The 13,698-nt window shown below is 43.2% G+C and overlaps 1 protein-coding gene across 1 annotated transcript in view; it reads right to left on the bottom strand.

Annotated features, from left to right (window-relative positions):
• tmem260 (transmembrane protein 260) overlaps positions 1 to 13,698 on the bottom strand; it is a 55,283-nt gene that overhangs the window by 2,680 nt on the left and 38,905 nt on the right. The window contains exon 14 of the mRNA XM_068057812.1: positions 10,941 to 10,994. Within this exon, the coding sequence (XP_067913913.1) occupies positions 10,941 to 10,994 (54 nt within the window). The remainder of the gene's footprint in view (positions 1 to 10,940; positions 10,995 to 13,698) is intronic.

Below are 13,698 nucleotides of genomic sequence, written 5' to 3'. Positions count from 1 at the left end.
CATGTGGCAGCTAAGAGGGTGAGCTGGTTGTAAGAACAAATGGCGCGGGGAGAGGGGAAAGCAGAGAACAAACAGCAGGAGAATGGACAGAGAGAGGGTGGGAGAAGGGAGACATGGAGAGCAGGGCAAGCGCAGTGGAGGAGGAGGAGAGGCAGGCAGGGGTAGAGCAAACTTAAGAGTAGGCCACGGAGCCCCTCAAGCATGCTCTGCCTTCAATAAGATCATGTTGATCGATATCAACTCCACTTCCCCACCCTACCCATATCCCTCAATTCCTTTAATGTCCAAAAATCAATCTCAGCCTTGAATATACTAATCAACTGAGCATCTATAGCTCTCTGTGGTACAGAATTAATTGGATTTAATTCCAGCTGCTGTGGTGGGATTTGAACCCATGTCCCCAGGGCATTAGTTTGGATCATTATCACTATGCCACCACCTCCCCTTCAATGGATACAGCATTTTGTGACTTTCAGAAGGCATTTGATAAAGTGCCACATAAGGGATGAAATATTTTGCATGGATTGTAGATTGTTTTCGTTAACCAGTGTGCAGGAACAAACGGGTCATTTGTGGGATGGCAGGTTGTAACAAGTGGAGTGTTGCAAAATCAGTGCTTGGGCCTCAGATATTTAGAATCTATATTCAATGATTGACATGGACTCGGTGGGCCGAATGGCCCTCTTTTATGCTGTAAATGACTTTATGACTTAAATGAGGGGACCAAGTGTAAGACATCAAAGTTTTCTGACAAGACAAAGTTGGTTGGGAAAAGTAAGCTCTGAGCAGGATGTAAAACGGCTGCAAAGGGTTATAGCATGTTAAGTGAATGGGTAAGAACATGGAGTACAATGTGGGGAAGTGTGCAATTATCCACTTTGGTAGGAAGAATGGAAAAGCAGAATATTTTTAAAAGTTGAGAGAGTAGTAAATGATGATATGCGGAAGGATTTGGGTTTCTTTACACACAAGTCACAAAGTTAATATGCAGGTAATTAGGAAAGCAAATTGTATAGCCTTTATTGCATTGGAGTTGGAGTATGAGAGTAAGGAAGTCTTGCTGCAATTATATAGGGCTTTGGTGAGACCACACCTGGTATCCTGCGTACAGTTTTGGTCTTACCCAAGGATATACTCGACATAGAAGGGATGCAACAAAAGTTCACAAGATTAATATCGGGGAATGACAAGTTTGTCCTTTGAGTGACTGAAAGGAACAGGCCTATACTCTCGAGTTTAGAAGAATGAGAGATGATCTCATTGAAACATAAAATTCTTAGCAGGTTTGACAGGGTAGGTGCCGAGACTCTGTTCCCTGACTGGGGAGACTGGAATTCAGGGTCAGTTTGCAGATAAGGGGTCGGCCATTTATGATTGAGATGAGAAATTTCTTCACAAAAGGTTTTGAATCTTTTTAATTAAAAATCTGGAATTGAAAGTTGGTCTCAGTAATGGTGCCATGAAGCTATCAATTGTCATAAAAACCCATCTAGTTCATAAACGTCCTTTAGGGATGGAAATCTGCCATCCTTACCTGGTCTGGCCTACATGTGACATCAACTGCCCTCTGAAATGGCCAAGCAAGCCAGTCAGTTCAAAGGAAATTAGAGATGAGCAACAAATAATGGCATTGCCAGTGACACCCACATCCCATGAAAAAACAACCTGCTAGTTATACCCTCAAAAAAAAATTAAGATTTGCCAAACATGATTTCTCTTTCATAAAATAGCATTGACTCTGCTTAAATCAGAGATTTTCTGAGTGCCCTGTTACCACGTCCTTCATAATAGATCCTAGCATTTTCCATACCGCTGATGTCAGGCTAACTGGCTTATAATTCCCTGCCTTCTCTCTCCTTCATTTCTTAGCAGTGGGGTTACATTTGCTACCTTCCAATCCATGGGGACAGCTATAGAATCTAGGCAATTTCAGAAAATCAAAACCAATGCATCCACTGTCTCTGCAGTTGCCACTTTTAAAACCCAAGGATGCAGGCCATCAAGTCTAGGGGATTTATCATCCTTTGGTCCATAGTTTCTTCAGTTCTATTTCTTTACTCATATTAGTTACGTTAGGTTCTTTAGCCTCATTAGATCCTTGCTTCCCAATACGGGTTTTGTCTCTTCTATTGTGAAGAAAGGTATAATGTACTTGCTTAACATAGGAACAGGAGCAGGCCATTTAGCCCCTCAAGCCTGCACTTTCAAAATTCCAACTATCTAGCCTTTGGCCCTCCGTTCGCCACAACATTTCTGCAGCTGCTGATTTACTCAACCGCACCCTCACCTCCATCTTTGATGCCCCAGTCCCCAATAAAACCAATACATTTCTCACCCTGGCCATTTCCCCAGTCCAAGGGATGCAGACTTGAAAGGATATGACAGACAACTGGTTTAGCCATCCACCGACAGATCTGACTGGACCACATAAAGCACTATCAGGTCTTGCTCTCATCTGCTAAAATTGCTCACTGTTCCAGGACATCCTAGAATGCAAAGATAACCCCGGCTTCTTTTCTCTACTGCAAACAATCTTCCTAAATCCCTCTCCCGTCTCCTCCACCCTCACCAACAATAAGTGCATGGAGCTCATAGATTTCTTCTTCACTTAGAGACCAATCAGACACAATCAGCTGCCTCTGCCGCATTCCTCCCTTCCCCGAGCCCACTCAACCAAACATCCTCTAAAGGTTCCTCCCTTCCCTAACCCCGAACTCGCATCTTTCTGTAGTTCTGCTCCCATGTCCCCTCGTGGCCCCTCCAAGCTCAGCTTGTCCACGAGACCCACCTCCTTGTCCCTTGACCTAATTCCCACGAAACTGCTGACCACCTAACCTCCCCTCCTGGTTATCCAACATTAACACTTCTCTCTCTTCAGGTTTTGTCCCTCTATCCTTCAAGTCTGCAGTCATCACACCTCAAAAAAAAAAATCCTTGACCCCACCGTCCCTTCTCCGACATTCCTTTTATCTCCCAAGTCCTTGAACGTGGTGTTACCTTCCAAATGTATGCCTATTTTCCTGGAATTCCACGTTTGATTTCCTCCAATCAAATTTCCACATTGCCACTGTACCAAAACGGCTCTCAAAGTCACAAATGACATCTTATGTGACTGTGACAAGGGTAAACTATCCCTCCTTGTCCTTCTCGACCCGTCTGCAGCCTTTGACACAGTTGAACACACCATCCTCCTCCAATGCTTCTGCACGGTCATCCAGCTGGGTGGGACTGCCCTCACCTGATTCCATTCTTATCTATCTAATCATAGCCAGTGTATCACTTGTATGGATTCTCTTCCTGCTCCTGCACCTACACCATTACCTCTGGTGTCCCCAAGGATCTATCCTCAGCCCCTCCTATTTCTCATCAACATGCTGCTCCTCAGCGACATCATCCAAAAGCATAGCGTCAGTTTTCACTTGTAAGCTGATGACACCAAGATCCACCTCAACACCACCTCCACTGTTGCTAAATTACCAGACTGCTTATCTGATATCCAAGTACTGGATGAGCAGAAATTTCCTCCAATTAAATATTGGGAAGACTGAAGCCATTGTTTTCAGTTTCCGCTCCAATCTCCGTTCCCTAGCTACCGACTCCATTTCTCTCCCTGGGAGCAATGAGAGACTAAACCAGATAGTTCACAACCTTGGTGTCATACTTAACCCCAAGATGAGCTTCTGACGGCACCATCACTAAGACCACCTATTTCCACCTCAACTCATCTGCTGCTGAAACCCTCATTCCTGCCTTTGTTACCTCTAGACTTGACTATTCTAATGTGCTCCAGGCTTATCTCGCACATTCTACCCTCCATAAACTTGAGGTAATCCAAAACTCTTCTACCTGTGTCTTAACTCACACCAAGTCCCGTTCACCTACAGGCCCTGTGCTCACTAACTCCCAGTCAAGCAAAGTCTTGATTTTAAAATTTTCATTCTTGTTTTCATGTGCCCTTCCCTGGCTCTGCCCCTCCCCAACTCTGTGGTCTCCTCCAGCCCCACAACCCTCCAAGATATCTGTGCTCATCTAATTCTGGACCCTTCAGCATGCCTGATTTTAATCGTTCCACCATTGGTGGCAGTGCCTTCAGTTGCCTAGACCCAAGCTCTGGAATATACTCCCAACAACTCTCTACCTCGCTTTCCTACTTTAAGATAACTCATTGAAGCCTACCTCGTTGACTAAGCTTTTGGTCATCTGACCCAATATCTCCATATGTGACTCGGAGTCATATTTTGTTTTATAACATTTCGAAGCACCACCGTGGGATGTTTTATTACTTTAAAGACTCTACATAAATACAAGTAGTAGTTTTTAATATTGCTTTTTATTTTACTCATTTAAAAAAAAAATCAATTTCTTAGTTATCCTTTGCTGATTTCTAAAAGCCTCCCAATCCTCAGGCTTACTACTCTTTTTGGCATAATTGCAAGTCTCTTCTTTTAATCTAATACTATCCTTAACTTCTCTAGTTTGCGAAAGTTGTACCACTTTCCCCACCTGCGGATTTTAATCCCTCAATGGAATGTACATTCATTGAGAATTATTCATAAGAACTTAACAAAAATAGGAACAGGCGTAGGCTATTCAGCCCTTCAAGCCCACTCTGCTATTCAATGAGATCATGGCTGATCATCTACTTCAACACCAGTTTCCTATACTATCCCCATATTCCTCTAAATGTTTGCCCTTGCTCATCTACCATCATACCTTTTCATCTAATTTCCCAATTCCCAATCATACTTATGTAGTTGGCCTTGTTAACGTTTAAGGCTCTGTTTTGGGCTTAAGTATGTCACTCTCAAAATCAAGGGCTATTAGGAATGGGCAATAAATGCTGGCCAAGCCAGCAATGCCCACATCCCATGAAAGAAAAAAAGAAAATGTGACACTATCATATTATGATCCATCTTCCCCAACGGATCCATTACGGAGATTACTAATTAAATCTGACTCATTACGGAATACTAGGTCCAAAATAGCCTGTTCCCCAGTTGGGTCCCGAACATATTGTTCTAGAGAAGGGTCTTGAATACATTCAGTGAACTTGTCCTCCAAATTATTCTTGACAATTTGATTTGCCCAGTTTATATGCGGATTAAAGCTCTCCCCATGAATATTGCAATACCCTTGTTACATGCCCTTCTAATTTCCTGGTTTATACTCTGCCTAACACCAACTCTTGTTAGGGAATCTATAAACTATTCCCAACAGTATTTTCTGCTCTTTATTATTTCTCAGATCCACCATATTGATTCCACATCCTGATTTTCTGGACTAAGATCCTTTCTTACTACCATCGTTATCAGGGATAGCTCACCTCCTTTACCATTTTGCCTATCATTTCTCGAGTAGCTTCGACTCAGAGTACTTCAGCTGGAGGCCGAGCTGCAGACACTGCGACACATCAGGGAGGGGGAAAGTTACCTGGATACTTAGTACCAGGAGGTAGTCACACCCCATAGGATAGGGTGTTCTAATCTGGTCAGTGATCAGGAACCCAGGAGTCTGGCTGCAGCTGAGGCAAGTAAGGGGACCCAGAGGACAGGAATGCAGAAGCCTCAGCCTTTGTGACTGTCCAACAAGTTTGAGGTTCTTTCAGCTTGTTTGGATGAGAGTGAGGGCTGCAGGGTAGATGAGCTAACTGCCCATGGCACCATGATACAGGAAGCCATTCAAGTGGAGGAGCAAAAAGGAATGTAATGGTAGTAGGGGACAGTATAGTGAGGGGGAATTGACACTGTTCTCTGCAGCAAAGAGCGAGAGTCCAGAAGGCTGTGTTGCCTGCCCGGTGCCAAGTTCGGGACATCTGCTCAGGGCTGGAGAGGAACTTACAGTGGGAGGGGGAGGATCCAGTCGTCGTGGTCCATGTAGGTACCAATGACATAGGCTGGACAAGGAAGGAGGTTGTGCATAGTCAATATGAGGAGCTAGGCACCAAATTAAGCAGAACCTCAAAAGGTAATACCCGAGCCATGTGCAAATTGGCATAGGGCAAATAAGATTCATGAAATGAATGCGTGGCTCAAAGACTGGTGTGGTAGAAGTGGGTTCCAGTTCGTGGGGCACTGGCACCAGTACTGGGGAAAGTGGGGGCTGTACCGTTGAGATGGTCTACACCTGAACCTTGCTGGATCAGTATTCTAGTGAGCCACATAACTAGCGAAGTAGAGAGGGTTTTAAACTAAATAGTGGGGGCGAGGAATCAATTTTGAGAAAATGTGATAAATCAAAGAGCAGAGACCGGGCAAGATAGAAAGGTATTAATATGGGACATGATAATCCAACCTTGACAGGAAGGGATATAGTGTACAAATCTAAGAGTAAATCAGCAGTCAAAGCTAGACATTACAAAAATAATAAGGACAAAACTAAAGGCTCTGTATCTGAATACACGTAGCATTCGAAACAAAACAGATGAACTGATAGCTCAGATAGAAACAAAGAAGTATAATCTGATAGGCATTCCATAGACATGGCTGCAGGATGACAGATTGGAACCTGAATGTTGAAGGGTACATGATATTTAGGAAGCACAGGAAGCTAGGAAAAGGTGGAGGGGTGGCTCTGTTAATTAATGATGGCAAAATAGAGAGGGATAATCTAAGTTCAGGAAACCAGGATGTAGAAGCGGTTTGGGTAGAGATGAGAAATGATAAAGGCAAGAAGTCACTCATGGGAGTAGTGTACAGGCCCCCTAACGATAACCACACGGTAGAAGAGAGTATAAAAGGAAATAATAATGGGAGATTGTTAGAAAGGTACAGCAATAATCATGGGGGATGTTAATCTACATATAGACTAGAAAAATTAGATGGGCAAAGGTAATCTAGATGAGGAGTTCATAGAATGTTTTCGGGATAGTTTCTTAGAACAGCATGTTCTGGAGCCAACCAGAGAGCAGTCTACTAGACCTGGTATTATGCAATGAGATAAGATTAACTGATGACCTCAGTGAAGGTGCCCCTAGGTAGCAGCGATCATAATATGATTCAATTTTACATTCAGTTTGAGGGAGAGAAGAATGGGTCCAAAACAGTATTTTAAACTTAAATAAGGGGAATTATGAGGGCTTATATTTTATGCCAGGCCAATAAAGGCAAGTATCCCATATGCCTTCCCAACCACCTTATCTACCTGTGCTGCTGCCTTCAGTGATCTATGCACAAGCACACCGAGGTCCCTGACCCTCTGTACTTCGTAGGGTCCGACGTGTATTCCCTTGCTTTGTTGGTCCTCCCAAGATGCATCACCTCTCACTTCTCAGGATTAAATTCCATTTGCCACTGCTCCGCCCATTTTACCAGCCCATCTATATTGTCCTGTAATTTAAGGATTTCCTCCTCACTATTTACGACACCACCAATTTTCGTGTCATCTGCGAACTCACTGATCATACCTCCTATATTCACGTCGAAGTCATTAATGTACACTACAAACAGCAAGGGTCCCAGCACCAATCCCTGCTGTACACCACTGGTCACAGGCTTCCAATCTCAAAAGCAACCCTCGACCATCACCCTTTGCCTCCTGCCACTAAGCCAATTTTGGATCTAATTTGCCAAATTTCCCTGGATCCCATCGGCTCTTACCTTCTTGACCAATCTCCATGCAGGACCTTATCAAAAGTCTTACTGAAGTCCATGTAGACTGCTTTACCCTCATCTACACACCTAGTCACCTCGAAAAATTCAATCAAATTTGTTAGACGTGATCTCCCCCTGACAAAGCCATGCTGGCTATCCTTGATTAATCCCTGCCTCTCCAAGTGGAGATTAATCCTGTTCGTCAGAATTTTTTCCAAGTTTCCCTACCACTGATGTTAGACTCACCAGCCTGTAATTACCTGGTTTATCCCTACTACCCTTCTTGAATAATGGTACCACATTTGCTGTCCTCCAGTCCTCTGGCACTTCTCCTGTGGCCAGAGAGGATTTGAAAATTTGTGTTGGAGCCCCTATCTCCTCCCTTGCCTCACATAGCAGCCTGGGATACATCTCATCTGGGCCTGGGGATTTATCCACTTTTAAGCCCGCTAAAACCACTAATACCTCCTCCCTTTCAATGCTAATTTGTTCAAGTATATCACAATCCCCCTCCCTGATCTCTATATCGTCCTTCTCCATAGTGAACACAGATAAAAAGTAATAATTTAAAACCTCACTTATGCCCTCCGGCTCCATACACAGATTGCCACTTTGGTCCTTAATGGGCCCTACTCTTTTCCTGGTTATCCTCTTGCCCTTAATATACTTAGAAAACACCTTGGGATTTTCCTTTATCTTGCCCACCAGTGTTTTTCTCATGCTCCCTCTTCGCTCTCCAAATTACTTTTTTTTTTTTTTAAAGTAACCCCCCACCCCCCCTCCAAACTCCTCTAGATCCTCCACTGTTTTCAGCGCTCTGAATCTGCCATAAGCCGCCTTTTTTTTCCTTATCCAATCCTCTATATCCCTCGACATCCAGGGTTCCCTGGACTTGTTGGTCCTACCCTTCACCTTTACAGAAACATATTGGCCCTGATCCCTCACTATTTCCTCTTTGAATGACTCCCACTGGTCTGATGTAGACTTTCCCACAAGTAGCTGCTCCCAGTCCACTTTGGCCAGATCCGGTTTTATCATATTGAAATCTGCCTTCCCCCAATTCAGTACCTTTATTTCTGGTCCATCTTTGTCCTTTTCCATAACTATCTTAAATCTTACAGAGTTATGGTCACTATCCCCAAAATGCTTCCCCACTGACACTTTTACCACTTGTCCGGTTTCATTCCCTAAGATTAGGTCCAGTACCGCCCCTTCTCTTGTAGGATTTTCTACATGCTGGCTCAAAAAGCTCTCCTGGATGCACTTTAAGAATTCCACCCCTTTTAAGCCTTTTGCACTAAGACTATCCCAGTTAATATTGGGGAAGTTGAAATCCCCTACTATTGTTACACCTCTGAGATTTGCCTATATATCTGCTCTTCTATCTCTCCCTGACTGTTTGGAGGCCTGTAGTACACTCCCAGCCAAGTGATTGCCCCCTTTATGTTTTTAAGTTCTACCCATATGGTCTCATTTGAGGAACCTTCGAAGATATCGTCCCTCCTTACTGCAGTAATTGACTCCTTATCAATAGTGCAATGTCACCTCCTCTTTGACACCCCACTCCCCAGTTATGCCTGAAGATTGTATACCCTGGAATATTAAGCCGTCAGTCCTGCCCTTCCCTCAACCATGTCTCTGTTATAGCAATATCATATTCCCATGTATTAATCAACGCCCTCAATTCAACTGCCTTACTTGTAAGACTCCTTGCTTTAAAATAGATGCAATCCAGCCTTGCATTATGCGCTTGTGCCTCAACAGGTCTCTTTGCTCTAACTTCCAGACTGACTTAGTTTCTCTTCTATATTTGGCTGTGCCTCACCCCCTATTGTAACTCCACTCTGTATCCCATTCCCCCTGCCAAATTAGTTTAAACCCCCCACCAATAGCACTAGCAAACCTCCCAGCAAGGATGTTGGTCCCGTTCCGGTTCAGGTGCAATCCGTCCGACTTGTACAGGTCCCACCTTCACCAAAAACAGACCTGGTGCTCCAGGAGACTAAAGCCCTCCCTCCTGCACCATCTCCTCAGCCATAAATAGAAGATTGGCTAGCTAACAGGAAACAGAAAGGAGGCAACAATGGGTTATTTTCTGGTTGGTAAGATGTAAGTGGTGTGCCGCAGGATCAGTGCTGGGGCCTCAACTTTTTTACAATTTATATAAATGACTTGGATGAAGGGACTGAAGGTATGGTTGCTAAATTTGTTGATTGACACAAAGATAGGTAGGAAATTAAGTTGTAAAGAGGACATAAGGAGACTACAAAGGGATATAGATAGGTTGTGAGTGGGCAAAGACCTGGCAAATGGAGTAAAATGTGGGAAAATGTGACAGTTCATTTTGGCAGGAAGAATTAAAAAAGCATATTTTCTAAATGGTGAGAGATTGCAGAGTTCAGGTGCAGAGGGAGCTGGGTGTCCTAGCACAGGAATCACAAAAGGTTAGTATGCAGGTTCAGCAAGTAATTAAGAAAGCTATAGAATGTTATCATTTATTGCGAGGGGAATTGAATACACGAGTAGGGAGGTTAAGCTTCAGTTGTACAGGGCATTGGTGAGACCACATTTGGAGTACTGTGTACAATATTGGTCTCCTTATTTAAGAAAGGATGTAAATGCGTTGGAAGCAGTTCAGAGAAGGTTTACTGGACTAATACCTGAAATGTTCGGGTTGTCTTCGGAGGAAAGGCTGGACAGGCTAGGCTCGTATACACTGGAGTTTAGAAGAGTAAGAGGCGACTTGATTGAAACATATAAGATCCTGAGGGGTTTTGACAGGGTGGATGTGGAAAGGGTGTTTCCTCTTGTGGGAGAATCTAGGACCAGGGGTCACTATTTAAAAGTAAGGGGTCGTCCATTTAAGACAGAGATGAGGAGAAATCTTTTCTCTCAGAGGGTCGTGAGTCTTTGGAACTCTCTTCCTCAAAAGGCAGCGGAAGTAGAGTCTTGAAATATTTTGAAGGCAGAGGTAGATAGATTCTTGATAAGCAAGGGGGTGAAAGGTTATCGGGGTAGGCGGGAATGCGGAGTTGACGTTACAATCAGATTAGCCATGATCCTATTGAATGGTGGAGCAGGCTTGAGGGGGCGAATGGGCTGCTCCTGCTCCTAATTCATATGTTTGTAAAACTCAAGCACCCTGGAATATTTGGTTCCCAACCTTGGTTACCCTGCACCTACATCTCAGTAATGGCTAATGGATCAAACCCATTTATCTCTATTTATGTGATTAATTCTGAGAGGGAACACCACCATAATAAGGATCATTTATTAACAATCCCCTGTGATACTGAAGGCAATGCTGACTTCAAACTAATTAGTTTGAGTATCTTGGAGGTGCTGGGTTACCTTGCTTGCCACATTTCTTCATTTGCTACAGCTTCCCAAGAAGCTTGATCAAACCTGTAAGACAGAAACATCTATTCACATTCCAGCATTGTCACCCCCACAGCTTCACCCTGCACAGCCCTCGTCCTACAATCCCTCACCCCTGACCGTAAACTATAATCCAGATATTGCCTCAAACTTTCCCCTTTTTTCTGTCTCTATCTGCATGTGTGTTTATCGCGTATGCATGCTAGCATGATCGTAATAAACTTCCACCTTTCTTGTTTTAATCTAAGGAAACCTGTCTGATTTCTTTGCCTTACAACTGGAGCAGTGAACAAGGATTCACTGAGGGGAGCTAAAACATGGTGTTTCTAAAATTAAACCCTGTTATGGCTAAACCAGGCAAAGGCTGAGAGGGAACCCCGAGACCCCTTCTCACCTGGTCGTAACAACGTATGGTGAGACTGGATAGGGGTGGTCTTGAGGATGGGTATTCCTGGGAAACTTATTGGATTGATAGAAAACACCTACAATATGTCCATGAGATGTTAGAGTGGATAGGGACCTGACAGTGATTTAAATCAACAGTTGGGGTGAGACAAGCAGATGCATTGTCATCTAATTAATTTACTCTAATAGTGCAAACAGTGCTGAATCTTACAATAAAATGATGATAGGTGAAGAAGGGTCACTGACCCGAAACGTTAACTCTGCTTCTCTTTTCACAGATGCTGCCAGACCTGCTGAGTGGTTCCAGCATTTCTTGTTTTTATTTCAGATTTCTAGCATCCGCAGTATTTTGCTTTTATTATAATAAAATGATGATACTGGAGGAGTCTCCTTTAGTTTAGTTTAGAGATACAGCACTGAAACAGGCCCTTCGGCCCACCGAGTCTGTGCCGACCATCAACCACCCATTTATACTAATCCTACACTAATTCCATATTCCTACCACATCCCCACCTGTCCCTATATTTCCCTACCGCCTACCTATACTAGGGGAAATTGCTAATGGCCAATTTACCTATCAACCTGCAAGTCTTTGGCATGTGGGAGGAAACCGGAGCACCCGGAGGAAACCCACGCAAACACAGGGAGAACTTGCAAACTCCACACAGGCAGTACCCAGCATTGAACCCGGGTCACTGGAGCTGTGAGGCTGCGGTGCTAACCACTGCGCCACTGTGCGCAATCTGTTAATTGATTTGTTTGATTATATGCAGGTGGAGGGTGTTAAATGGAGTCGATCTTGAGCACTTATAAGCAGACACTTAGAGACTGGTGGAAGGTTTGAGTGAAGAGCTATATGTTTGTAATCCTTGTAAACAATTGATGTGAAACTGAGTAAAGATAGGCTCTAGCATTATCCTTCCATAAAAAGCTTTCTTATGTGGCAAATATTTAAAACAATCTGTTTTACTGATATAAACAGATTTTCACAAACTATTAGAAAAATGTTACAATCATCTAGTTCATGGTTTATATAAATATTTTTAAGAGGTCACTTTTAGTGTTGGGGAATTAAATTTGTAAATGTAAAGTAATCGCAACTCGAATTCAAAATTGCCAGATCACTCAAGGTATTTACACATCAAAGGTCCTTCCATGTTTATTAACAGAGGTCAGAGTTAAAAGTGTGACAACACTAAATAATGGGTGACTCTTCTCGTAGCTTCACAGTGGAGCCAGAACGTCTGCAGAGATTGCAGACGTGCTAATCAGAGATATAAATTATTCATGTAGACTCAGGACCAAAGGTTTTGTTTTGAAACTAGAAGTTAAGTTCGTTTAAATTTCTATCTGGGACATTGCTATGGAGATAAATTGTGCAGCGAGATGCCCTTTTGGTGTTGGATTTTTATCTCTGATTTCTCACAAAGTCAGGCTGTGTTTTGGAGCAGCTTGAACTGGGTGGAGAGAGAATCTGCCAGACGCTGGGACAAGGAGCAGAGAGGCCATCAGGAACCAGGGGTGTTTCTGATTAGGAGTCACTAATCAAGGATGTGAGTAAGGCCCATGCTCAGGCTGGGGAAATCCAAATTCATGAGGTATTGAAGTAGGGCTGGAGGGTTCGCCTAGCTGGTTGCTAGAGGGAGAAAACCCGAGAAATGCCTCACCTCGGAAGATAGCTAGGAAATTAAGGAGAATCGGAGTGAATTCCTGGGAGCTGTGACACACTTTGGATTGATTCCAGGAGAAATGAAAGAACCTTCAAGATCCTGTGAATTATAGGGGAACTCTTGGTGGAAGTAAAAGTCAAACCGGGAGTGTTCTGTTGAGATTTTCAGCTTTCAAGTATAAGACTTTATGTTCGGTTGAAATTTTGAGTTTGAAGTACAAAATATAGTGTTAAACTCTTCGTGCTTTCTTTGTTTAACTCTTGTAAAGGTTTTTGTTTAAAATGTGAAATCATGTGGCGTAATTCTCTGTTGATAACTGGGAGTTTGAATTTCTTTTCAAAAAAGTTACTGATCTCTACTGAGATCATAACATAAAGGAGGACATGGAGTACAGCATTAGGATTACAAACCAGGACAAGGAAGGCAAAGGCCATATCATTTGTGAAGCATCAGAAAGATATACAGATTATAGTTGGAAGGAACAGGTGGAAATGTTTTGGGGGGGTTAGTGCCAGGGAAAGGGAGTGGAGGTTGCTGCTGCTGCCACCATTACATATTAATATGGCACTTTTAATGCAATAAAATGTCCCTCGGCGCTTACCATACAATATGGAAAGCTAAAGATATTCTGGTAAAAACAATAGTTATTGTCATAT

Source organism: Heterodontus francisci, chromosome 26, assembly GCF_036365525.1.
Source record: "Heterodontus francisci isolate sHetFra1 chromosome 26, sHetFra1.hap1, whole genome shotgun sequence".
Lineage (NCBI taxonomy): Eukaryota > Metazoa > Chordata > Chondrichthyes > Heterodontiformes > Heterodontidae > Heterodontus > Heterodontus francisci.
This window is presented reverse-complemented; position numbering and strand designations above follow the sequence as displayed.